General features: G+C 37.7%; 1 protein-coding gene across 1 annotated transcript in view; it reads left to right on the top strand.

The window, feature by feature from the left end:
* LOC135714370 (8-oxo-dGDP phosphatase NUDT18-like) overlaps positions 1–13,800 on the top strand; it is a 249,672-nt gene extending 235,872 nt beyond the window's left edge. The window contains exon 2 of the mRNA XM_065237751.1: positions 12,054–13,800. Coding sequence (XP_065093823.1) covers positions 12,126–13,136 — 1,011 coding nt within the window. The 5' untranslated portion in view covers positions 12,054–12,125 and the 3' untranslated portion in view covers positions 13,137–13,800. The remainder of the gene's footprint in view (positions 1–12,053) is intronic.
* Positions 13,801–26,605: the final 12,805 nt, after the last annotated feature.

Below are 26,605 nucleotides of genomic sequence, written 5' to 3'. Positions count from 1 at the left end.
CATTACAACAAAGTTAGCAAGTTAGAAGCATTGAAGTATGAAAAAAAAATCATAAGAAATATGTTCATTACCCTGACAATGCATGAAATTTTCTCACTAATCCATAAAAAAATATAAACTGAAATATGTTTTCCACGAAAATTTTCACGGTTATGTTAGAATACATTTTTTTTGAGGAACACCCTATCTTAAATTAGAAAAACTACACACAAACCAAACATTTATTACAATGAATGTTAGTTCCGTTTCCTATCATCCTCTGTTCATGAACATCGCAGCGAATGTTAGAAGTTGACCTTGCAGACGATGCAATGGCTTTAAATCTTTTTTTTTATTCCGTGCTCTGTCTATGCTTTCACCTACACAAGAAAGCATTTGCCTTGATTTTTATGTATAACATGGTAGAACGACGCACACACTTGCCTCGATTCGCTACAGCAGAAAAAGCAAACGAAGTCGAGAAACGGGTGTTCAATAAAAAATGAGAATGATTTCAGTGCCGTCCAGCGCTCTTGTGAGAGCATCGCGACTAAGTTGCGTCGCACACTGGGGCAGATCAGTGATTTTCTCGGAAAAAAATAATAACTTTTGAACAAAGCATCCAATCAGAATACTGTCTTCGGTAAAGTTGTTTGTATTAGTTAAGCGCTTCTTCTGAATAAATTAATTAGTTCGCAACTTGGTCGTAGAGATGGCGCGCGAATCTTACTTTTGAATAAAGCATCCTAGACGTATGGTGTTTTCAACAAAGTTTTTTATCTAATAAAATGAAGGAAAGTTGCAGAAGACTTAAAACTTCCATAACCTTTAGTTTCGGAGATATAGGGTGTATTGAAAAATATGATGCCAAAATTCTTATTTGTAATTTTTTTGTATATTTTCATATGTTTGCTCTGGTTTCTGCATTTATTCCAACGAAAACAAACTAGGTGCAAAGTTTCATTACACTATTTGTGGAATTTATAGTGGTTTTAGTGAAATATTCTCGAAAAACATGATATTTTGCCTCTATTTTAGGTGGGTGGGATTCTCGTAGGGGCAGCTAAGGGCAGCTGGACTTTGTCTCTTTTGCTAGCTCATGTCATTGTCTAACATATACAAGAAAACTGAAGACATGATATTCGATGATTTTTTTTAATTTCACCTTTTGTAAACCGTTACAAGTATCTCTACTAATAAGGAAACCTGTCAGTTATGTATAATTTTTATTCGTTAAACTTTTTAAATTGCAGAAGCAGTAATGGATTAAAGATTAAACTATCTCTTAAGTTGAAGTATTTAGAAATCAGTTGTCCTTAATTGTCACTATTTGTCAAATGAATCCGGTGGTTGTAATAATGCCAATACCTCGCTATTTTTTTATTAATTGGGCTGAATTTTTCTTCGGTCTTTTTCGCAGACTTGTAATTAATGGATCTGGTTGTAAAAATAGTTTGATGTGCTTGTGTGATCTATTATCTTTACTAAAATTAATTTTGAGACACCACTAAACGAAATGCATGTTGAGCATATGGCATAGAATAAACAACTGTGAAAATTTACATTGAAGGTGAATCCATTATAGCAACTTTGTGGATTATTGCTCAACACCGGAAATTGATCACTGAACTGAGACGAGAAAAAAATTTACGCTTATGGATACCAACTACTGAAACATTGACGCACATTAATAATTCTCGATTACTTTTTCGAAGCTTTGTAAACAATGCATTTGATCGTCGGTTTGGCGTAACTGGTAGCTCGCTCACGTATACTAACACTACCATCAGATAGGGTAAATTTTCTCCTGCATGATATGCGTGGATGAGCTACCAGTTACACCAAACCGACGATCAAATGCATTGTTTACAAAAGCTGATACGTCTCTTCGAAAAAGTAATCGATAATTGTACGCAGGGTGCCTTCCATTCATTTTGGCTAAGAAAATGTCTTATGGAATTATGGAATAATAAGATTATATGATAATATTTTGTTTGTGTAAGCAACAAGAAAATATTGTGAAGTTTGGGTCTGACGCTTAAAACCGACCAATTTTGCTATATTAGCGTCGCAATAAGCGATTTTGTCATTTATCTCACCCACTCTTCGCGAAGAGGCGATCAGAAAATCGCTCATTAAGACTCTGTTAAAGCTAAATTTGCATGTGTTGTGTGTCATACATAAACTTGACAATATTTTCTTGTTACTTACACATACAAAATAATATCTTAATATCTTATTATTCAATAATTTCATAAAACATGTTTTTCGCCAAAATGAATGGAAGGCACCCTGATTGTACGTTGTACAGGATCACGGTGGCACGGCAGCACACAGCTTGTACGATGATGTCACATATACAACTTTACCTGGGTAATGCAGCTGATTGAGCTGACGTATACATGGTGGAAAGGGACGGATAATCGTGTAGTAAGCAGAGAGTCAAAAATAGATGATAGCATCAAAAACATGGCCGCCAGCCAGGCTGGTCCGCTGGCAGCTCATAATAAGTAAACAATCTCAAAATTCAGCACAGCATTTAAAAATGGTGACATGTTAAAAATTTATATAACGTTTTTCATTATGTGAAACAGTTCATTTCAATGTAAAGGATGTTTTTATCGGTATATATAAAGTGAAATTTAAAAAAATCATCGAATATCATGTCTTCAGTTTTCTGGTATATGTTAGACAATGACATGAGCTAGCAAAAGAGACAAAGTGCAGCTGCCCTTAGCTGCCCTTTCGAGAATCCCACCCACCTAAAATAGAGGCAAAATATCCTGTTTTTCGAGAATATTTCACTAAAACCACTATAAATTCCACAAACAGTTCAATGAAAATTCGCACCTAGTTTGTTTCCGTTGGAATAAATGCAGAAACCAGCGCAAACATATGAAAATATACAAAAAAGTTAACAAATACGAATTTTGACATCATATTTTTCAATATACCCTATATCTCCCAAACTAAAGGTTATGGAAGTTTTAAGTCTTCTGCAACTTTCCTTCATTTTAATAGATAAAAAACTTTGTTGAAAACACCATACGTCTAGGATGCTTTATTCAAAAGTTAGATTCGCGCGCCATCTCTACGACCAAGTTGCGAACTAATTAATTTATTCAGAAGAAGCGCTTAACTAATACAAACAACTTTACCGAAGACAGTATTCTGATTGGATGCTTTGTTCAAAAGTTATTAATTTTTTCCGAGAAAATCACTGATCTGCCCCAGTGTGCGTCGTACGGCTGACCAGGGCCCCTTCTCTAATATTCATTGACGTTTTTTTGAAGAATAAACATTGTTTTTAATAAAAAATACTGAATTCGTTAAAAAAAAAATTTGTATACTAGCTATATGACTGAAAAAATTCTCATTTTGAACACCCGTTATGTGAGGGAATGAGCGCTTCTTGTTTGCTTTAAGCCTGTTCATTTCTCGAAGCATGGAGAGAGCAGTGCAGAAAGCACAGGTCTGATAATCGTCACGTTCGTGGTTCGAGAGTCCCCCAGTCGACAATTTTTTTTTTTCGACATGACTAATTTCACTCACTAATACACTCCACATTTTTCTTTCTCCATTTTCTTGCATAGGACCGCAGCTCGGTATATTGCATCCACGGTTCATGTGGTATCCACTAACATCCTTTGATGATGAATCCCACATAATTGTAAGCGAATCTTACATTGGGTGTACTATAGAAAAATGAACATCAGTTTAACGACAATAGTTTTTTCCAGTAAAGTTTCTTTAAATTACACTATGAACAGCTTTGTGGAAAGTTTCAACATGCTATAATCAAATATATGAAAATTAATTAATTTATTTCACCATTTTTAGAACAACCCTATTCACAACAAAAATGAGCTGTGTTTGTTCACATCGACTGATACTGAGTGGTTGCGGCACACGCACATATCGTCGATAATAGACGTTTGTTGTGTAGAATGCTTGCGCAAAAAGACTAGGGTGGGAAACGGATTCGAAACTCAAATGTCATTAGCCAAATACATCCATTAGCCAAACACATCCATAGACATGAAACATGTTTATTTATGCCGATACCATGTAAATACAGAACATAATGACTAGAATATGAGTAAAGTGTGGATAACATTAACCATTAAAAACACGTTTTTAATATGTCCACAGGCAATCAAAACTTTGAACACACTTCTATATGGATAGAAGAAGGTTACACGCGACCTTTTGCCATACATACGAAGTACATTGTGTTCATAACCAAGTGTACTCCTAATAACTACGTTACATTTATATATTTTAAGATATTTTAATAAAATTTATGTGTTGGCCGAATGTCACCTCACATAAGGTTTTACCAACAATCAATACGAAACTAACGATTTCAAATTGGCTCACTACTTGACTAGCCTATTGGTCCCAAGGAAATCGACTAACGTACCCCATTCTAGTATAAATTCCAGTACTACACAATGTTTGTTTTGATTCGCTATGAAAGTTTGACAGATAAAATGAGGGGTTAGTGGATTTTCCTATGTTTCGAGGGGTGAATCGATTAGCTTGGGACCGAAGAGAGTACCAGAGCTAGGCTAAAAAGTTGAGCACGTTTCTTCGGGACCTTCTAGTCTTAGAGTTACCTCTATGGTTTTACGTTGGTCTATTTGAAATTTAATTTTGGTAAAATGAGATATCAGTTTCAATATATTCACATGCTTAAAATTTGTTTATCTTGCTAAAATGTGCATGTTATAAAGTTAGAAACGACAAATTTTGATTTCTTTAGCCCATTTTCACCCCCACTTACGGTATATATCATATGATAATTTTTCAACATTTAGTTTTTTTGTCTTTTTAATTGTAAGGACCACCTTTAACAGGCCGCAAAAGAATGAGAGGACGCATATTTTGAAGGTTGTTGAGAATGGCTAGTTGTTGTTTTACGAAAGTTGTGATGTTTTTTGTGTAAAAACAATCCATTTTTTATGACTCTTTTCTGCAAAAGGAGCAAACATGTGCAAAAATGTCAAGCATATTCTGAAAGTACATGAGTCAGCGTACAAAATTTATGGAATACTGTTTGTTCCATTTTGCACCCTTTATGAGAAAAATACAAATGAAAAACATTATTTGTGTTAACACAAAAAATTTCATAACTTTCATAAAACAACATCTTGAAATTCTCAACATCCTCAAAATATACGTCTTCACATGTTATTGAAGTCCTTCGCAGATAGATCCCATAATAAAATCGATATTAAAAATCTAGAGCAAAAGATGTTTTTTTTTCAGAATCGCCCCAACTTAATACCGAAAAAAAATTAGAGAATGAGATAGAATTTTATTTTCTTCAGCAAAGTTGCTTGGAATTAAATTATGTGCAAATTTGTAGACGCAACCAAAAAATAAAGATTTATTTTTGGACATTCTTGGAAATTTTTAGAAATTGAGTTAGGGTAGATCTAAAAAAAAACAGTTGTTTTACTCTAACTTTTTTTGTTCGATTTTGCGTTGAAAACTTCAAGGACTTCAAGAGCATGAGAAGACGCATATATTGATGCTTGTTGACGATTGCTAGATGGTCATTTATGGTTCCAGTACACAAGAAAGGAGACAAACGTGATGTTAAACACTACAGAGAAATCATCAACCTGTTTGAATTAATTGCGAGTGGGGTAATTCTTGAACGTACCAAATTGTACACCTCCTGCAACCAACATGGCTTCAGGCCTGAACTTTCGGTTACAACAAATCTCCAGGATTTTACCACGACCTGTTTTGAACAACTGGAGAATGGGCGTTATCTATACGAACCTGAAAACAGCGTTTGATACGATCAACCATGATATTCTTAGTTGAAGATGCTAATTTCAAATAACAGACTGTAGTGGTAATTTTTATACGATAGATGGAGTAGATGAAAGCATAGAGTTGATAGTTCCGTTAGAGTACGGCAGTGTGAAGATTGCATATAGATATTAGAATAGCGAGCTACTACGGTAGAACTGTTTCAAACACACAGTTGGTACTTGAGCGGGTCGGGTTTCATCTCTTTTTTTCCAGTGGTGGCGGGGGGGGGACACCCCTCACCATCCCTCTCCAAAGGGGGAGTTTGGTAAAGAGAGATGAAAAAACCGATTTGTACCTTCCTTAAAAGTTGTCCTAGCTCGCTATTCTAATATCTATATGCAATCTTCACACTGCCGTACTTTAACGGAACTATCAACTATATGCTTTCATCTACTCCATCTATCGTATAAAAATTACCACTACAGTCTGTTATTTGAAATTAGCATCTTCAACTATGTAAATCGTTGACTTCACGTAGAAGTAATACTAAAATATATAGTCAAAGTACATGATATTCTGTTGACTAAGCTATCCAAACTCGGCACATCAGATCGGTTGACATCGTGGTTTTGCTCGTACCTGTCTTGCAGGTGTTTGCGAGTTAAACTTGATTCCAGTACTTCCTCGCATGTATTTTAGGAACTCGCCGGGTGTACCACAGGGTAGCAATTTTGCCCGTTGTTGTTGATTTTTTATTCTTCAACCATGCTTGGCATGCACAGTTGTACACACCAACTGCTCATTTGGTAATAACTTTTCACTCAGTTGTTGAAATTTGTTTTCCTTTAAAGTAATTGATAGATTAGTATCATAGCTCACTATAGATATGCAAAGAGTAGGTAAATCTAAACATTTGAATCAAAACCAATGAATTTTTACACTTAAAGTCCAAGATGTGCTATGAGCATTTCTCATTTCATTTCTACAGCGCAAAAACAAATACAGTTTATTACTAGAATTAAAATCTACTTTTTTTTGTGTATCTATAACAAGCTTAAACTCTATTCTATCTACTGCTTCAAACAGAACTATGTTTCGTCAACTGTGTGCAAAGTTATTATCAAATGAGCAGTTCGAGAATAAAACTGTGTATGCCAAGCATGTCTTCAACGACGTATTGCTTGTTGATGGTTGCAGGCTTTCGTATGCCGATGACCTAAAGCTGTATTTCGTGGTGCGATGTACTGAGTATTGTATTCGTCTTCGATTGCTATTGGATCTATTCGTTGGTTGGCAATAGGAATAGGCTTACCGTGAGCCTACCGAAATGCATTGTAATGTCGTTTTACCGTATCAAGCAACCGATTATTTTCGATCAACGGTGTTGTACTACAAAGAACCGACCAGATCTAGGCGTTCTACTAGATCATAAATTAACGTTTAACCTCCACCGTTCTGCTGTGATCACCAAGGCTAACCGTCAGTTAGGAATCATGTCGAAAATATCAAAATACTTCTCTAACCCACACTGCTTGAAAGCTCTTTATTGCTCCCTTGTTCGACTTATCCTGGAAAACGCCTCCTTGGTCTGGTTTCCTCATCAGTTGACATGGAACTTGAGGATCGAAGGTGTTCAGCGAAAGTTTATCAGAATGGCATTGCGTAGTCTACCGTGCCCCGAGCAAAGCTGGAGATCAAATTCAAATCAAAATTTACTGTTATGATCTAACTTATTTTGAATACTCCAGTTGATCTCATTTTGGTCGACTTAACTGTTAAAACAGCAAAAATGAGAGCACAGTTTTACACGGTTGAATCAAACGGGAAACTAATCCTGCTTTCAATTAAATCATTTTGATTACTTATTTTGCATTCATAATGTATACCTGAATACGGGCCTGGCATAAATCGTTAGCATCCATGCTTTTCACGCTGAAAGACTTGAGCTTAAATCTCACCCCGGACAAGTCACGAATGGCCTCAAATGTGATAAACAAAACAAATAATCAATAATCATTAGTTCAACGACAGATGAACGTTAATTAAATTGTAAACAAGATGTTAACAGCAGAACTTCAAGTTAAGTTGCTTTCATTTAAAACGTCTTGACTGCATAATGAAAGCACAATACAATATCAGGCTTATGTCGCGACAATTGAAATCAAAATAAGTTTTCATTATGATAGGAACTGCAAACTTTAATATCGATTTGCTTTCATTTTGAACCGACTTTGCTCGGGCTACGCGATCCGCAAAATCTCCCGTCGTATTTTGATCGCTGAGTTTGGAAACCCTGGAACGTCAACGGAAGAATCAACAGGCAGCATTTGTTGCCAAGTTGTTGAATGGGTATGTTGACTGCGTGAGTTTTCTTTCGCTGTTAGATATCCGAGTGCCGCCAAGAACATTACGAAGTGGTATCCTACTCCAACCACGATACCATCGAACAGAATTGTTTGAATTTGGGGAACCTTCTACTCGCTTTTTGACTCGAATCAGAAATGCATGAATGGTATAGTTTTTAAGATATTTCATGTAGACAACAGTCAGATGAATAGTTAAATATATAAATAAATACCTGTTAGGTTTATTGTACACTAAGAAATAACAGTTTTAAAAAAGGCACTTAAAGAAGAAGCGTGTTACAAAAAATGTACAGACATACAGACTCAGAAAATCATACCCAAAACCATGACGATCTATCTTGAATAGTTGAACAGCCCGCTGCCAATAGTTATGAAATTTTGATCTACATCCTGAAAATTACAGCTAAATTGAACTTAATTTGCAGGGAATACAGAATCACGAGTACTATTGAAAGATGACTGAAATCTTGATTGCTGGTTGATCACATATTCTACATTTACTGTTATGTCAACGAGATTCAGCACAGATCAAGCTGAACATTGCATTAGGTCCTAAGTAACATTGATCGATTCTCTTCATCGACTTTCTCTTTCGTCAATAACTTGAGCTTATAACCGTTTCTTGTTGTTTTTGTCGTGTTAGATGCTAGATAAAAGCTTCTTTTACCGATCTGTGTGCTGAAAATACCTGAGAATGTCTTTACATGACTGTGGGGATACAAAGAGAAAGTCTACAAAGAGAATCTGTCAATGTTACTTGGACCTACACACTTAGATTTTTTACCGAGATGGGCACCACCGAGCAGCTGGGCTTTTTTTGACGTAGGACTACGTCTTTGATTTCTATAAGGGGGTACACTTTGTGAAAACAGAAAATGGAACATGTAACAAATTAAGACAGATTTTGAACGTTAATAACTCATCTGCCCCTGGTCCAATTTCAATAATTTTATTACTAATCGATCAGAAATATGGATACGCATCGATAACAATGCTTCTGAAAGTTGATTTTCAACAAGAAACTATTGAAAAACTGGTAAATGTCCAGCATTGTCCAAAAGCGTCGAATTAACTAACAAATCCACCAATTACCTACATGCATATGCTGCTTCCCCAGCACAGTCGTCAGAGAGTAGTAACTAGACGAAACAAGTCGAAGTGGCATTCGCCTCCGATCCTCGGGCGCGTGCGAATAGGGAGGATGGAATTGCGTAATATTTTGCACACTCATCGCCATACTCAGAACCACACGCTCCCAACGACCACACCACTATGTAGCAGCAGTAGCAGCAGTAGCAGTGCTTTCGGCGTGTGGCGTTGAAAATTGTTCTCCAGTAACAACGAAATGCTGCATGTAAGCAGCGAGCTGCAGAGCCCACATAAGCAACCATCAAAGGAGCTGCACCGCTATGCTATGGATCTGAATCAGTAGCTCTTCGTGAGTCGCTGTGGGTCGGTCATCTATTCCAAGCGTGTCACCCTCGCTCCAAACGACATACAGCTCGACAGCCTCATCCGTGTTGAACACCCAGCTCAGAATTACTCAACCATTACTACAAAACGGTCCTTTTCAGGGCCACCAAAAATTTGTTAAAGAGTATTATTTGGACATTGGTCAAGGTCATCAGTTCCCGCAAGCAGCTAGCTAGCTATCAAGGCGCAACCTGTCTATAGAAGGTGTGGAATTGTAGGCCTGAATATATTGGTGCAATTAGTTTTTCCTCGGCTTTCATTCCGCACGATTCGTTTCTTTCGTTTAATCAATCACCCTTGTAGTGACGCCGAAAAGATTGTTTCAATCGGCGCTTACATATGAAATTTATTGTGGATTATACAATTTTTTGTATGTTACCAAAATTTATGAATGGTTTGCCACTAAATGTTGAGATAATTTATTGATTATTGAATTATCACACTGTATACCATGAAAAAGCAGCCTGTTTGTGAGTTTTTGCCTGTTTTCAAGTAAGGAGTTATCATAAAAACAAATCACCAGCTGGTATTTCCCGGCGACTTTACAAATAAATAAAATCAAACAAAATCATCATGCAGAACTAGCTAGGATTTGTTTTACTTAATATTTCACAAAATTGCTTTCGAGTGTTAAGACATCGTCTCCCGCAAAGTTTCCATTTTTCCCTCTACCAACACATACATCAGGGCTAGATAGATCTCCACAGGATCTATAGAATCCCCGCGATTTAAAAAACTAAAATGCACAGCATTACGAAAAGAGGTCAGGTTTCGACCAATAGCAGATAGATTTTAATTCTAAACAAGCCAAACGATTGGAAATTTATCTACCAATCTACTAAAATGAACACTTAGTTAATTTTCAATAGGTCACTATTGAAAAATACCAAATGTCCAACTGTTGCAATGGTGATCAAAATTATCACCGAATGTCTGAAAACAGTGCATTCCCTAACACAGACTTAAAAATCGAATTCGATGCGGTCCCATTGAACACCCAACAAACATTGCATGCAGAATAAGAGCTTATTCAGGCAAAAATTTGCTTCTTCAGCTATAAAATTGTTTATTCAGCCATTATTCAACTCAAATTGTTTGTTGGGCAGTGCTCATTCAATCACCGTAAGTGGTGGTGTCCAGTCCAGCAGCAGCAGAAGTAGCAGCAGCAGCAGCAGCAGCAGCAGGAGTGTTTTCAACAACAACGAAAGGCTGCCTGCAAGCAGCGAGCTGCAGAGCTCATATGAGCAACCATAGAGGAGGAGGAAGAAGTCCCACGGATCTCAGTTGAAAATTTGCCGAGATCTCAGCTAACAAACATAAATGTTGCTGTATCTCGGCATTTTTTTCACTGAGATCTAGTAAAATAAAATGCCGAGCTGCTCGGTGGTGCCCATCTCGGCAAAAAAATCTAAGTGTGTAATACAATGTTCAGCTTGAGATATCAGAAAGTGGGAAATCACAAACTTTGGTAAATTGCTCTGAACGCCGGTTCTAAATTCTTGATTACATTCATCTGTTTCCATCAAATCAAAATAGTAATGTCACGGAATGTCTCACATCTTTTGAAAAATATTCACTCCATGTTTTATTCGCCTTAGCACACCCATTTTCTAATTAGCCCACTTATTCATTTTGCTCTCGTTATCACGCGTGCCTCAATTATGGTCGTAGCCAGGCGAGCAATATCTGCGTGAAGCTGGTGTAAGATATTAATTTCTCTTCTTTTCTTTTGTATCGTTTCTTCCTTTCCAAAAAAACAGAGCACACTTTTAACCATCACAAGAAAACGCCGCACCGCCCCGAAGTGGTCGGAAAAAGAACCGTTACCCTCCGCGCGCAGCTTCCATCAACAATGCTGTCGTGTTAAGCTCCACCAAGCATCGACGTTTGTTGGTCGATAATCTTCCTCCTCCCCAGGCCTGGCCCAGGCACCCTTCTCTACCGGAGTTCCGTCTGGATGGGCCCACTCCAGGTAGAATTTGGAAAGCAAACAAGAGAGGAATAGCAGATAATAGACGGTTGGTGCCATTGGCAGGAGAGGACACCGCTTAGTGCCGGACGGAAAACATCGGACCGCAGATATCTGAACCAATTGCAGGAAAGGGTGAATGAATCTCACCTGCGCCGGTCAACGTGTAACCGAAAACAACGAAAAGCTCGAAAATCGTAGGCTTTTCCGGAGCGTACGAAACACGACTCAAAGAAGGAATACCTCAAAAACAGAGCGAAACGTGGTTCCCTTGGGTGATGTCGAGGTGACCCATTGAGACGGAGAAGAGAGTTCACGATCGATCCACAACTAGTTTTTTGCCCCTCTGCCTCAAACATTCTTCGCGGGCTCAACCGAGCGCGATCGTGTAGTCTCGTCGCGGTTTCAGTCTCTTTTTGAAATTCCATCGATCAACAACAACGGCGTGGTGCGGGTAACTTGTTTGCTGCTTTCGAATTCTATATCGATTACGCCAGATCGCGCGCGAGTGGCTTCCTAGTGACGGATATGATCGTTTGAAGTGGTTTCGGAGTCTAGAAGCAATAAAGATGGAGAATAACTTGATTCGGGTGCTGGAAGGACAATATCTGGACGAACTGACCAGTGAGTTGTGTGACTTTTCGCTGGAAGAACAGAATGCGGCCACCGAGGCGCAAGGGGTCAAACCGCTGGCCTCTTCGGACTATGTCCCGATTGTGGGCAAAAGTGTGACCTACGTGGTAGCTTGTGTAATCATCAACGACAAAAACGAGGTGCTGATGATGCAAGAAGCGAAGGAATCGTGTGCAGGAAAGTGGTACCTACCAGCAGGTCGAATGGAACCCGGTGAAACGATCATGGAAGCTGGGGCACGAGAGGTCTTGGAGGAGACTGGACTTAAGGTCGATATAACAACGCTGCTGGCAGTAGAGTCAGCTGGGGGAACGTGGTTTAGGTTTGTGCTGACGGGAAGAGCAGTGGGTGGTGAACTCAAAACCCCTTCCCAAGCGGATCACGAATCCATACAAGCCAAATGGATTGGAAACCTAGACGAACTGAACCTCCGCGCTAACGATATTATCCCCATTATAGATTTGGCACGGAATCACAAACGTCGCATTCCCAAAGACCCCAGTTGGCACAGGGATATTCTACCGGCCAAGAAAGCTCACTATAAAAACTATCTCCGGGTAGTGGTTGCCATCAAGAACAAAACCACCAACCAAGTATTCATTCTTCTCAGCGAGAAAACGGCCTACCATTTCCCAACCGTGGAAATTCATCCCGGTCGCAGCATCCACTCTACCCTTAAAAAGTTCATGATCGAACTGTTTGGGGCCGACCTTCCGCAACATCGACCGCATGGAGTCCTGACCGTCGAGCATCATAGCACCAGTTCACAGGCCAATCCAACGGACGGGATCTGCCTTACTCTGTTGGTCATCTGTAGGCCCTCGATCGAAAGTGTGTCTCTCATTGGCAAGTGTATTTGGCACGAACTGAACAAGGAACTCAGCGCCCGGCTGGCGATGACCGTAGCGGCGAAAAATTCCACACTTTTACTACATGTCGTACGATAATGGAATAGGTAATGGGAGTTTGGCGCGCTATGGCTGCGACAGCAAGTGTGATCGTGGCAGCGTGAAAAAATGACAAATTTCTTTTTTTGGTACAATCGACGAATCTCGCCACGGGGAGAGTACCGTTTTATTTTTGCCAACCAACAAGAGAATCAATTATTTTTTTTTAAATGTGTATGTGCAGCTTTAGTAGTGGAACTACCTGAACAAACGAGTGGAAAACCTCAAGAGAACAGCAATGTTAAGGGTACGAAACACCCAGAGGGTCGTATAAACTGATGATGTTTTTTTTTTTTTGTTTTGCGCGATTGGAATCTCAATGCGATTTGGATTTTATTTCGCTTCTTGTATTTTAATTTTGCGGTTTAGTGATGAGCCAGCAGAAACAGAAGTGAGCCAAATGAGGAAAAAAAAGAGTACACCCGGAGAATTTTATGAAAGCTGAAATTGAAGAAATGAAAACAAGCAAACTGTTAATTTATTGCCACCACTCTGCTTATGCCGGTGGAAACTGAAGAGTCGTAAAAATTGGAGAAGAGAAACGAGATAAAAACATTACAAACGAATTATGCTACGGATCAACCGTGAAAATGAAGATAGTGCGGCAAACAAATGAGAAATACGAAGAAGACACTTAGCTTGAAAATTTATTTACAAAAAGCGAACAAACTTATATAAAGGATATAATAAAAAAAAAGCAATTAACAAAATGTGGTTTAGTAAGAGAATCGATTCTTTCATCCGAAAACACAGCAAGAGAACACAATTCCAGTCAATAAGCTCCGTCTCTCCTTCTGTCAAAGCGCAAAACATAATAGCCTTTCCACCGTCATGCTTCAAAGTTAGTGCTAAACGATTGTAGCGGATCCGAGACTGTTTGTTCCCAGGACGAATATCTTTAGCGCCACCTCCGAAGAAGAGCACTAGTTGTTTCTAACAATGCCCGGCTAGATACTGACCCAATGAGCATGCTCTGAAATTAGTTTTCAGTTCCGGGAACAAGATTAACAGCAAATATATTATATTAGCAATATACTTTTTTTATTCCTCTTCTTCTTCTTCTTCGCATTTCAAACTTATTGCTTAATTGTTTGATAAACATTGTGAAATATTTTCCTTTCAATCCGTCAGTGTGAACCCTTTTCTATTGCCGCGGATACACTTGTATGACAAACTATGAGCATGAGCATTATTTGTATAATAAGTTATGAGCACATTCATGGTCACACTTCATAGTTTTTTTTTTGTACATTCAGACTATGATATCATATAATATAGGCTATCTTGATATCAAAATTCATACAAATGATTTCCAGTGAAAATTTTACGAATGAGTGCTCATTGTAAGACAGTTATGATTCTAAAGCTGCTTTGATAACCGCAGATGACACAAAAATCTGTATATTTTCTCTTTGAGACAGATAATGCAACACCTGGTAGATGATAGTAGATTATCACTCGTATCTGATTTATATTATATTCAAGCATTTCTCAGATTTTTCTAGCTGAATGTATCTTTCACTCATTTCATTTTCTGATTTATTGATATTTATTGTAGATATTCTAAAAAAAAATGTGAAGGTTTTGTAACAGTGGGCGAAGAAATCTCAGCAATTTTTCACGGAGCGGTTTTTTCCTCCACCATCCTAAAATAAAAATAAACCGTTAATACTAAAGGGTTATACGGTCAAAATTTGGTCAATATCAACTTGACGTATTTCTTTCAATTTTGCATTTAAAAAACCTGAACACCCCTCATTTTGAAGGTGTGTGTGTGTGTAGAATGTTGCTCCTATTTTGATTTTGGAATTCACTCTTCAGTTGTCAAAATGCCGTCCAAGCAAGAAGAGCAGCGTATCAAAATTTTGCTCGCGCATCGCGAAAATCCGAGCTACTCGCACGCAAAGTTGGCAAAATCGCTAAAAGTTGCCAAATCAACCGTTACAAATGTAATTAAAGTGTTGGGGGAACGTTTGTCGACAGCCAGGAAGTCTGGATCGGAGGGAAATCGAAAACCGGAAGCCGCTGAGACGACAAAGAGAGTTGCCGGTAGTTTCAAGCGAAACCCTAACCTCTCTCTCCGAGATGCCGCAAATAAGCTAGGTGTATCGTCTACAACCGTGCATCGAGCCAAAAAACGAGCCGGACTATCGACTTACAAGAAGGTAGTGACTCCAAATCGCGATGATAAACAAAATACGACGGCCAAAGCGCGATCCCGGAGGCTGTACACGACGATGCTGACGAAGTTTGACTGCGTGGTAATGGACGACGAAACCTACGTCAAAGCCGACTACAAGCAGCTTCAGGGACAGGAGTTTTATACGGCAAAAGGAAGGGGAAAGGTAGCAGATGTTTTCAAGCACATGAAACTGTCAAAGTTCGCAAAGAAATATCTGGTTTGGCAAGCCATCTGTACCTGTGGCTTGAAAAGCAGCATTTTCATAGCTTCCGGGACTGTCAACCAAGAAATTTACGTGAAAGAGTGTTTGAATAAACGTCTGCTGCCTTTCCTGAAGAAACACGGTTGTTCCGTACTGTTTTGGCCGGATTTGGCATCTTGCCATTACGGTAAAAAGGCCATGGAGTGGTACGCCGCCAACAACGTGCAGGTGGTTCCCAAGGACAAGAACCCTCCCAACACGCCAGAGCTCCGCCCAATTGAGAAATACTGGGCTATTGTCAAGCGGAACCTAAAGAAGACCAAAAAAACTGCTAAGGGCGAGCAGCAGTTCAAGGCAAACTGGCTTTCTGCGGCGAAGAAGGTGGACAAGGTGGCTGTACAAAATCTGATGGCAGGGGCATAAGCGTAAGGCCCGGCAATTCGGATTTGGAAAAGCGGAAGCCTAACTGAATATTTTCCCTGAATTTTATACTAATTGAACTTGAAAAAGAAATTTAATTTGATTTTTTAAATAAACGATTTCACCGATTTACACGCGTTTTCCCTTGACCAAATTTTGACCGTATCACCCTTTATTCACAGCCTCATCATAATCCTTCTTACAACACTGAAGGAATCATGGACGAATCTTCATTCTAATCTATGATTCCACACACTATAAATAACCTTTTACACATGAGAACCTCCTATCGATCAGAATGAATTGTGCATATGCTTAGGAACAACGCAGTTGTCAGGTGCAAGGGAGCAACAGGATCGAGATGATAACCCAAGTAACAAATCTAGAGCTGCTTGGCTATCTTCAAAATGTATGAAGGTTTTATTGCAGCTGCAACCATTACCTACAGCTTTATGACGGTCATATGTATAAACATTAGGGGGTTTCATGAGAATTTTTAAAGATATAATTATTTTAATGTATCAAGAATACGCAAAAATTGAGCACTTCTAAAAACTGTTATACCATAGAGGTAACTCTAAGACTAGAAGGTCCCGAAGAAACGAGCCTCACTTTTTGGCTCAGCTCTGGTACTACCAACAATCAATACGAAACTGACGATTTTCCTATGTTTTGAGGGGTGAATCGATTAGCTTGGGACCGAAGCTCGGACCGAAGATAGTACCACCAACAATCAATACGAAACTAACGATTTTAAATTGGCTCACTACTTGACTAGCCTATTGGTCCCAAGCAAACGATTAACGTATCCCATTTTAGTCGAAATTCTAGTACTACGCAATGTTTGTTTTGATTCGCTATGAAAGTTTGGCAGATAAAATGAGGGGTTATTGGTTTTTCCTATGTTTCGAGGGGTGAATCGATTAGCTTGGGACCGAAGAGAGTACCAGAGCTGAGCCAAAAAGTTGAGCACGTTATTTCGGGACCTTCTAGTCTTAGAGTTACCTCTATGGTACCACAGCAGAGTCAAAAAGTTGAGCACGTTTATTCGGGACCTACTAATCTTAGAGTTACCTCTATGGTACTATCTTCGGTCCCAAGCTAATCGATGCACCCCTCGAAACATAAGAAAATCCACGAACCCCTCATTGTATCTATCAAACTTTCATAGCGAATCAAAACAAACATAGTGTAGTAATGGAATTTCGACTAGAATGGGGTACGTTAATCGATTTGCTTGGGACCAATAGGCTAGTCAAGTAGTGAGCCAATTTAAAATCGTTTGTTTCGAATTGATTGTTGGTTATACCCCATTCACATTATAGCGTATATCATGTGATATACGCTGTCTTGCAATGAGCACTCATACATCTAGTATTCACTGGAAATCCTTTGTATGAGTGCTCATTGCAAGACAGCCTATATTACGTGATATAGGCTGTAATGTGAACGGGGTATTAGCAACAATCAATACGAAACTAACGATTTTTAATTGGCTCACCACTTTAGTAGCCTATTGGTCCCAAGCAAACGATTAACGTACCCTATTCTAGTTGAAATTCTATTACTACACTATGTTTGTTTTGATTCGCTATGAAAGTTTGACAGATAACATCAGGGGTGTGTGGATTCATGCAGAACATGCAGGGGTGAGTGAAATAGCTCGGGACTGCTTGGGACCGTTGTTCTGGTACTGAGTGAGCCAAAAATAATAATGATTTTCTTCGGGACCCAGTGGTCTTAGAGTTACCTCTATGGTATTAGCATAGAAGTAACTCTAAGACTAGAAGGTCCCGAAATAACTTGCTCAACTTTTTGGCTCAGCTCTGGTACTCTCTTCGGTCCCAAGCTAATCGATTCACCCCTCGAAACATAGGAAAAACCAATAACCCCTCATTTTATCTGTCAAACTTTCATAGCGAATCAAAACAAACATTGCGTAGTACTAGAATTTCGACTACAATAGGGTACGGTAATCGTTTGCTTGGGACCAATAGGCTACTAAAGTGGTGAGCCAATTTAAAATCGTTAGTTTCGTATTGATTGTTGGTATTAGTAGCCCTAGCTCCCGATGAGTTCATTAATTTAACCTTTGCCGATCGGTTGTTCTAGTTCCATAACTAGAACTTCTGAATGAACAACAAAAATGGTTTTAAGCACCTCGTGCAAAAAGTGAACTGGTTCCAGCAATCAAAAATCAAGAATCGAAAAAAATTTCACAATTTTTTGTGTAAAAACAGATTTTTTTTTTAAATATGTCTATATTTACGAATGACATTAGCATATTTGTTATAAATATATTTTAGCACGTGAAAAATCAAAATCTTGGTAGGTTTTTTTAGACGTTTTTTACACGGTATACCCATAGAGGTAACTCTAATGCTGGGTTTAGACTAGGCAAGTCAAATGATCAACTCAGTTGAATTCAATTGGCTTGAAAAGATGAGCCTGGTTCAACTTTTTTCAATTCAAGTGAGTTGATCAAGTCAGTTGAATGGCATGGTTTACACGTTCAATTCGCGTTCAAGTCAGTTGAATTCAACTGACTTGATCAATTGATTTGCCCTGTCTAAACCCAGCTTAAGACTGGAAGGTCCCGAAGAAACGTACTCAACTTTTTGACTCAGCTCTGGTACTCTCTTCGGTCCCAAACTAATCGATGCACCCCTCGAAACATAGGAAAATCCACGAGCCCCTCATTTTACCTGTCAAACTATCATAGCGAATCAAAACAAACATAGAGTAGTAATGGAATTTCGACCAGAATGGGGTACGTTAATCGATTTGCTTAGGACCAATGGGCTAGTCAAGTAGTGAGCCAATTTGAAATCGTTAGTTGCCACCGGTTGGTATACCTCTGTGTAAAAAAGACCTGAGTGTATAATTACCGGTTTGTTAAGATTGGTGGTTTGTGCTGTTATCTATCCCTGATCTGAAATTATTAACCCTCTCCTTCCCATGATAGCACAGGTGATCCACAAATTTTCGGTCCGTCTCATGATTGTCAATCTACCATTAAATAGTCAGTACTTAATTAAGCTTCTGCGTGTATTCATTTTTCTCGTCCAAAGGTATTCATGAACATTGAACCGAGTAACTATTGAAAAAATAGCATACTATTGATATTTTTTAAGACCGTGGATATTGTAATTGCTACTCCGTTTCTGATCAGAACAAGTGGAATTTTACACAGAACCACATATATGGCAGTTAGATCAGTCCACCGCTTGCCACGGTCTTTTGAGGAGGGAAGGATGATTAGTATGACAACCGCATCACAGGAGTAGAACTTCGGATCAGAAAGAGGCTCCACTTGTCATTTGCGAACACTAGCGCACCTAGCTTTAGAAGGCATCTTCTGCCTGCAGTTAAGATAGGCAGCATGCTATGATAGTGTGAGTGCACATAGAAAGCCCGTGTGGAACGCTTCCATAACACATCGCTTGTTGAGCAGAAAAACGAACCACATTTTGATTCACCGATTTGTTTGCACTTCCCCTTCTGTTCTGTGACCGCATGGTAACCAGCAAATTCCGATTAGCAATTTCCCCTTTCTTTTCGGATGTTTTCACGGAATTTTGATAATTTTCCCGGTTGTCTTCATCCAGGAAAAAATCTGCTGTCTAAGTAATGACCTATTTAACCAAGTATTCGATTCGATCCAATCGCAGTTGTTTATATGCTTAATTAAAATGTATATCGCACAACCGAGAAAATTATCAAAATTCCGAGAGAAAAAAAAGTTTGTTTCTGCTTTCAAAGTTGTCAACATGTGTCTATGTTTTATATACCTTGAAAAAGAGCTAATGAAAGGATGTTTTATGATATGTTCTCAAATTTTCTTTAGAATCATTCCCCTTCGCAGAATTATTTTCAGAGTTTCTCTAAAATAAATTTGAGATTCTCTCTGAGATTCCCTTGAACATTTCCTAATAATATTTAAGAACACTCCAAATAATTCATCCTAAGATTAACTTCGAATTATATTTAGAATTAGCCTGAATTCTCCATAGAATTTCCATGCAGTTCACTTCAATTCTGTTTATTATGTATTATCATGGAGCTCTCCTCTAAATTCATCTGAAAATTTACTTAGAATTCTCTAGACATTTTTCTTGAAATGGCTTTTTCTCGGAATTATCATAAAACTTTTCTCCGAATTCATTTGGATTTCATTGCAAATCTCTTTATACCCCGTTCACATAACAGCGTATATCACGTGATATACACTGAAAAAAGTTTTTATATAGTTTCCATTGGGAACGCACATGATATTTTTCCAATAACAAAATTAATGATTGTTACCTGAAATTCACATAACATTCATATGATCACATGAATTCTATGTGATAAATCACATGAACTTAATTGGACACATAAGGTTCATGTGATTTCGTGGTGCGATTCACAATTGTGAGATCACATGAAAGTTATGTGAAATTCTAATGGATATTTTCCATCGGAAATGTGATTTATTTTTTGAGTGTACGCTGTCTTGCAATGAGCACTCATACATCTAGTATTCACTGGAAATCCTATGTATGAGTACTCACTGCAAGACAGCATAAGGTGCAAAGGTGATAGTTGCCCCTATCCGATGGTGTTGTTGGTTTGCGTGGGCGTACTTTGTTTCGCATTTAAAGGGCCTTAGAAAGTTTGTTTACATATGCTTTTGTGCCGTTATCAAATGTTATGCCTGATATTACGTGATATATAGGCTGTAATGTGAACGGGGTATTCGAATAAACCTGATGTGCGGTGGGACACATAAAAACAATCTTTGAAATTTTCTAAGTGTACCTACACTAGAAATACTACACGGTTAGAAAAAAGTTCTCAACATTAAGTTCTTTCCACTCATCTCGGCACTATAGTGCAGGAACCCAAAAGTAGGTAAAGCGGGTCAAAGTAATTTTCATTGGAATATGGAATTTTCCACTAGCTTCCCTAATAAAAAATAACCATAAACGAACGATAACCCAAATCATTGAACTATTCCACAAATGGTTTGGATGATACCCAGAACACGTCGTTAAGCAAATTAACCATACAATTTTTATTAGGGTTTTTAACCAAAAGTAAGTTAGTTGTACCCAACAGTAGGTAAATATTATTATACCCAACGTTGGGTTCCCACACTTTACTACCCCTGTAGCACAGAACAGAAGGGGAAGTGCAAACAAATCGGTGAATCAAAAGATGGTTCGTTTTTCTGCTCAACAAGCGATGTATTGTGGTAGCGTTCCACACGGTCTTTCTATGTGCACTCACACTATCATAGGATGCTGCCTATCTTAACTGCAGGCAGAAGATGCCTTCTACCGCTAGGTGCGCTAGTGTTCATTTGCGACAAGTGGAGCCACTTTCTGATCTGAAGTTCCACTCCTGTGCCTGTAGGGTGGTTTTTGCTCCTTCTTTTTTGACTACATTAGAAGGAGAAAATGAGACAAACTAATCAAAAGTAGGTAAAAGTGAACTGGTCGTTGGGAACTTTTTTCTTACCGTGTACACCTGTAAGAATCAACATTATGAGTAAAATTTAACCCATTTTCAATAGAGTGGTATTACTCTTTAATGAGTAATTTATTATACCTGTATACTGTTAGCAGCTACTCATAATAATTAACAATTATTGTTAAACTAATTTACTCATTAATGAGTAGAGCCACTTAGTACACGGTAATCGCAAAATATCCAATAATGATTACAAAGTAAGCATTTTCGAGGGAGACTGGGACTACCCATTAAATGAGTAAAAATATTAGCCATTTATGAGTATTTGTTACTCACAAACGAATACTTACTACTTGTTTTTGTAGTTGAAATTACTCATAAATGGGTAAAATTTTACTCATTGAATGGGTAGTCCCAGTTTCCCTCGAAAATGCTTACTTTGTATAGAGTCGGTGTATAATGAGTCACGCCAAGAGTGAAGCCAAGTCTACCTATTGAACTGTCAAACCGGCTACCTATCGTGCAAAGTAAATAAACATTACGATGTTATGAAAGGTCCACGAAAGGTATTGCAATAAAATATAAAATATAATCGAAGAAATGAGCATAAACACGCAGTGAGCGTTAAATTGTCATGGGATACGCTCGGTAATGATTAGTAATGAGAATTTCTACTATTTTTTGTTAAGATAATTTGACAAAATCACTTATATAATGATTTACTACAGCCGCAATATTTTTTCTCTCGCTAGAAGTCATTTGAAATTGTTGTAGAAGTGCTCTGTTGCCAAGTGAAAATAATGGGAATCTTCCAAAAACCGTGATGCGAGTTCGACTGTTTTTCTCTTGGCGTGACTCATTATACACCGACTCTAACTTTGTAGTCATTATTGGGTATTTTGCGGTTACCGTGTAGAGCGATTTCGATGTTTCGACTTGAATATACGCTATTTCAAAACCACCCAAATTTGGCCCATCTGTCAAAACTGAACCTACCCAAAAATGGGTAAACTATGTTGGGAGTGACAAGTTGACAAATGAACAAAGTCGATCGGATTCATTTCGATTAGAGTCGGTGTATAATTATACACCGACTCTAATTTCGATGATGTCAATTTGTCAACTTGTCACTCCCAACATAGTTTACCCATTTTTGGGTAGGTTCAGTTTTTACCGATCTGGTTCGATTCTATCCAAATTTGGGTAGTTTTGAAATAGCGTGTAGTCTGAGGTTTCATTCCAACAGAGGACGGTGGTTTGGTACACTCAAAGATAAATTAAATCAAAAAAGCTTAAAAAGTATGCAGATTCCCGCTTCACCTTATTGAGTCCGAGCCATGATTACTTCGGCAGTAGTCATACATGATTAAATTCGAAGTAATCTTTCCAGTATTAAATTTTATTCTTTTTGAATATTAATATGTAATCAAATATAGGGGAAATGACGGCTTTGGCATGCCAGACTATTTTCGGCAACCCACACTATTTTCACTGGATTTTCATACGAAAACACTTCGCTGAATGCATGCAAACGATTCCTTATGCTTTCAGCTTCAATTTGACTATATTTTTACCACTGAGAAAAAGCAATCTAGCAAGGTTTTCTTGAAATGAAACACACGCACTACAAATTGTAGCTGATTTCGAGTTGCCGATAATAGAACAGCAAATTTACATGCAGTTCAAATGGAACGGTTGCCGAAGAAAAACTGGTTGCCGACAATACTCGCTCTCACTAGAGAAGATTGGAGCTTTGTAAAAGCGTTTCAAAACAGTTTTTGACAATTCTTTCGACTGAAATTGTTAGAGCAGCTGGCAGCAATAGATTGTAAACAAACCAATACTGCATATGTGTGCGTTCCTTAGAGAAAAAGGCTATAGAAAGAAGGTCGCTGCTTAGGTTGCCGAGAATACGTAAATTCCCCTATTAAAATTCAATCAAAAAGTTTTAAAATAGACTCAAAAATGATTAGAATTTATTCAAAAAAGATAATTTTCAGTCTAATCAACCATGATTAAACTGGGTTTAATATAAGATGATTATTTTTTAGAAAGAGAGTATTAATTGTTAATTATTCGATATGATTGAACTGAGCTTAATGTCAAATTGATTAAATTTCAAGCAAAATGGGAATAGTTTAATTTATCAGTATATATAGATACTATAGATTCCATAGATAAGCGGAGGCACAAAAAGTGTTTTTGGCAACCATGAAAAATAAATCTAGATAGAGCTGGAATTAGGGCCTAACAGCTTGTGTAAACAATGATTTCAATCGATGATTTCTAGAAACTCAAGGCTCGCCCACACAAACCAACCTCCTCATTGGGTAGGGAAAGACTTTCCCTATCCGATGGTTATGTTGGTCTGCGTGGGCGTGCCTTTAGTTCCTAGAAATCATCGATAGATGACATTGTTTACAAAAGCTGTTACGCCCTAATTCCAGCTCTATCTAGAAATGCTCTTACTGGCATTCGTGAAAAATGTTCATGCCATCATGTAGCTCTTCGTTGTGCAGTTTTGTTTTGTTTTGTGCCCAAAAGTTTAAAATGAAGTGCAAAGCAAATCTTTGCAACATTGAATCAAGGAGTGGTTTGCGTATTATTTCCTTCTTCCGTTTTCTGCCAAATAAATCAATATGTGGATTGTGGAAAGCGTTTTGTGCCCATAATATTACAATACTTCCCCTGCAAAACACTCCATGATGACGTCATGCTCGTTTGATTATAGAGATTTTTGACGTTTAATCGGCGCACACTACTGTACCATTTAAAGCGCACGAGTGCGAGCAAGAGGGAAATAGATTAGTGGGAAGGTTTGTTTTCGATTCATCCATGTGTGCTAGATAAAGAAAGGTGATTAAACGTCAAAAAGGTCTATTGTCACTATACACTAACTGACAGTTAGTTTGGCTACATTCTACTTTGCCTCCGCTTATCTACACGGGTAACCGCATTTTCGAGGGAGACTGGGACTACCCATTAAATGAGTAAAAAGATTACCCATTTATGAGTATTTGTTACTCACAAATAAATACTTACACGGATAGAAATCTCCTTATACCTTTTGGCAAATTTCTATTGCTGATTATTCATAAAATGTATAAGTCAACTAATAAGCAGACGCCTTGCAAAAAGTTAATGAAGATCATGTGTCAAATGAAATGCATAAGCGCTCACACATACCTTTTATGCATTCTTATACGACCTATGTGGTTTGTATTATGGAATGTATAAGGCTGATGTTTTGGCAAAAATGTATAAGTGAAACACATGAATAAAATAATTGATTTTCGTTTCGTGTACTACTTATTTTTGTATCCGACCAACCATTCGTGAAACTTCTTCAAAGTTCTTTATACAGAAATAAAGATTTATGTCGGCAATTCTTTACTTTAAATTTTCTATGATTACTGTAGGAAGTAAGAGCAAGTAAGCTGTTGATAAATAAATATAAAATATTTAAATACTGATATCATCGTAGCTTTGAACTTTGACAAAGAGCAACAAAGATTGCCATCGATGCACATTTATAATTTCCTGGTTATCGATTTGCATCGCTGGTTAAAGAGAGTTCGAGACACACCAGGTGACAGTTGGCAATGTTTATATTATTTATCGACATATTCGGCATTTCATCGGAAGAAGCAATCTGCCGGTAAATGAACGAGAAGACCGATGGCCGCGACGCAGCAAATGTTTACCATTGTAGTAAAATTGATACCTTTTTGATCTCTATTACACCTACATGGCTGACTGGTTGATGGTTATGACAAATAAATATTGAATTCATGTATGAAAAGATTTACATAAATTTCAATACACCACATACTAGAGTGTGTTTGCCTGTCGTTGATAAGCTCATCAACAGCAGCCGTGGACCCGAGGATTAGCAACCAACAACGAAATCAAGTACACCCCAGATGGCATGGGATCGAAACTAGAAATTATGCAGATAAAAAATCACAAATAAAATCAGCAGTTGTGTATCGATATTTTGATTTAACAACCGAAATCGATATTTTGATCTGGCAACACAATCGATATTTTAACATTGGTAACGATTGGTAGCAATATTTTGAGAAAGATCTTTATAAACGATTCACGATTAGACTTTTAGCATCTTTATAATTATTCATAAAATGGTGACGATCGCTATCGAAATTTTTCTACCCAAGATGTCTTCTAAATTCATTCCCCTTTCCATAAGTACCGTTGAATTTGATAAAGAGCCACACATTGTTGAGATATTGTTAAAAATCTAACACTGCTTCTTGATTCCAAATCCGTCCTACGAGTTTCAATTCCGTCCAAACGCATTGAAACGCCATTGGATTTTCTTCGTCCTACGGATGAAGGTAGAAAAAGCGAGTTTGCTAGGAGCGCTTCTTTTGTTTTGAGAACAATGAGTGTAAATATGCACATAATACGCTCTAATACGCTTTGTGTTGTAGCTTGTGAACTAACGCATCGGTACAAACGTATTACTGATTTGTGCACCTTGAAATCATTGATTATACCTAGGATTATACTGATGTTTTCTGCTCGATAGAACGGAAATGGACGATTACGACGAAGTAGCGCTCTACCCTATATGTTTAAAATAAACTTCAAAATCATGTTTAAAGTAAAAATATTTATTTTAGATTCAAAAAAATGTCAAAGCAAAAATATTCACGTTTATTTTCAACACGAATATTTTTAAAATAAACGTAGCATGACTTTTATTTTAAACATTGATGTCACATGACATTAAACATAAAATACGTTTGAAATAAATCTAATTTATTTTTGTGGCCAGAACAAACTGAGTTTACGTTTATATTTACCTCAAATATTTTTATTTCGATAATATTTTTTTAATCGATGTACGATGTACATCGATTTTGCGAACAAAATTACATCCATTGATGTATTATTGCATCTGCTTTTTGCTATTACACAGCAACAAAAATGTAATATCGGTCAATGTAATTCAAGCTGATGTATGAAATAATGATGTAATAGCAATAAGCAGATACAATATTACATCAATGGATGTAATTTTGTTCGCAAAATCGATGTACATCGTACAACGTTATATTACACAACCGATGGATTGACCTGGGTGCAGCAGTTTGGATTTAATATTCAACAACTTTTTTTTCTGTGTACATCATTATTTCATATACATCAGCTGCATTTTTTTTTGCTGTGTATACTATAGGAAGG

The sequence above is a fragment of the Ochlerotatus camptorhynchus genome, unplaced genomic scaffold (genome assembly GCF_037179485.1).
Source record: "Ochlerotatus camptorhynchus isolate MF236.1 unplaced genomic scaffold, CSIRO-AGI_Acam_v1.1 ptg000004l, whole genome shotgun sequence".
Lineage (NCBI taxonomy): Eukaryota > Metazoa > Arthropoda > Insecta > Diptera > Culicidae > Ochlerotatus > Ochlerotatus camptorhynchus.
This window is presented reverse-complemented; position numbering and strand designations above follow the sequence as displayed.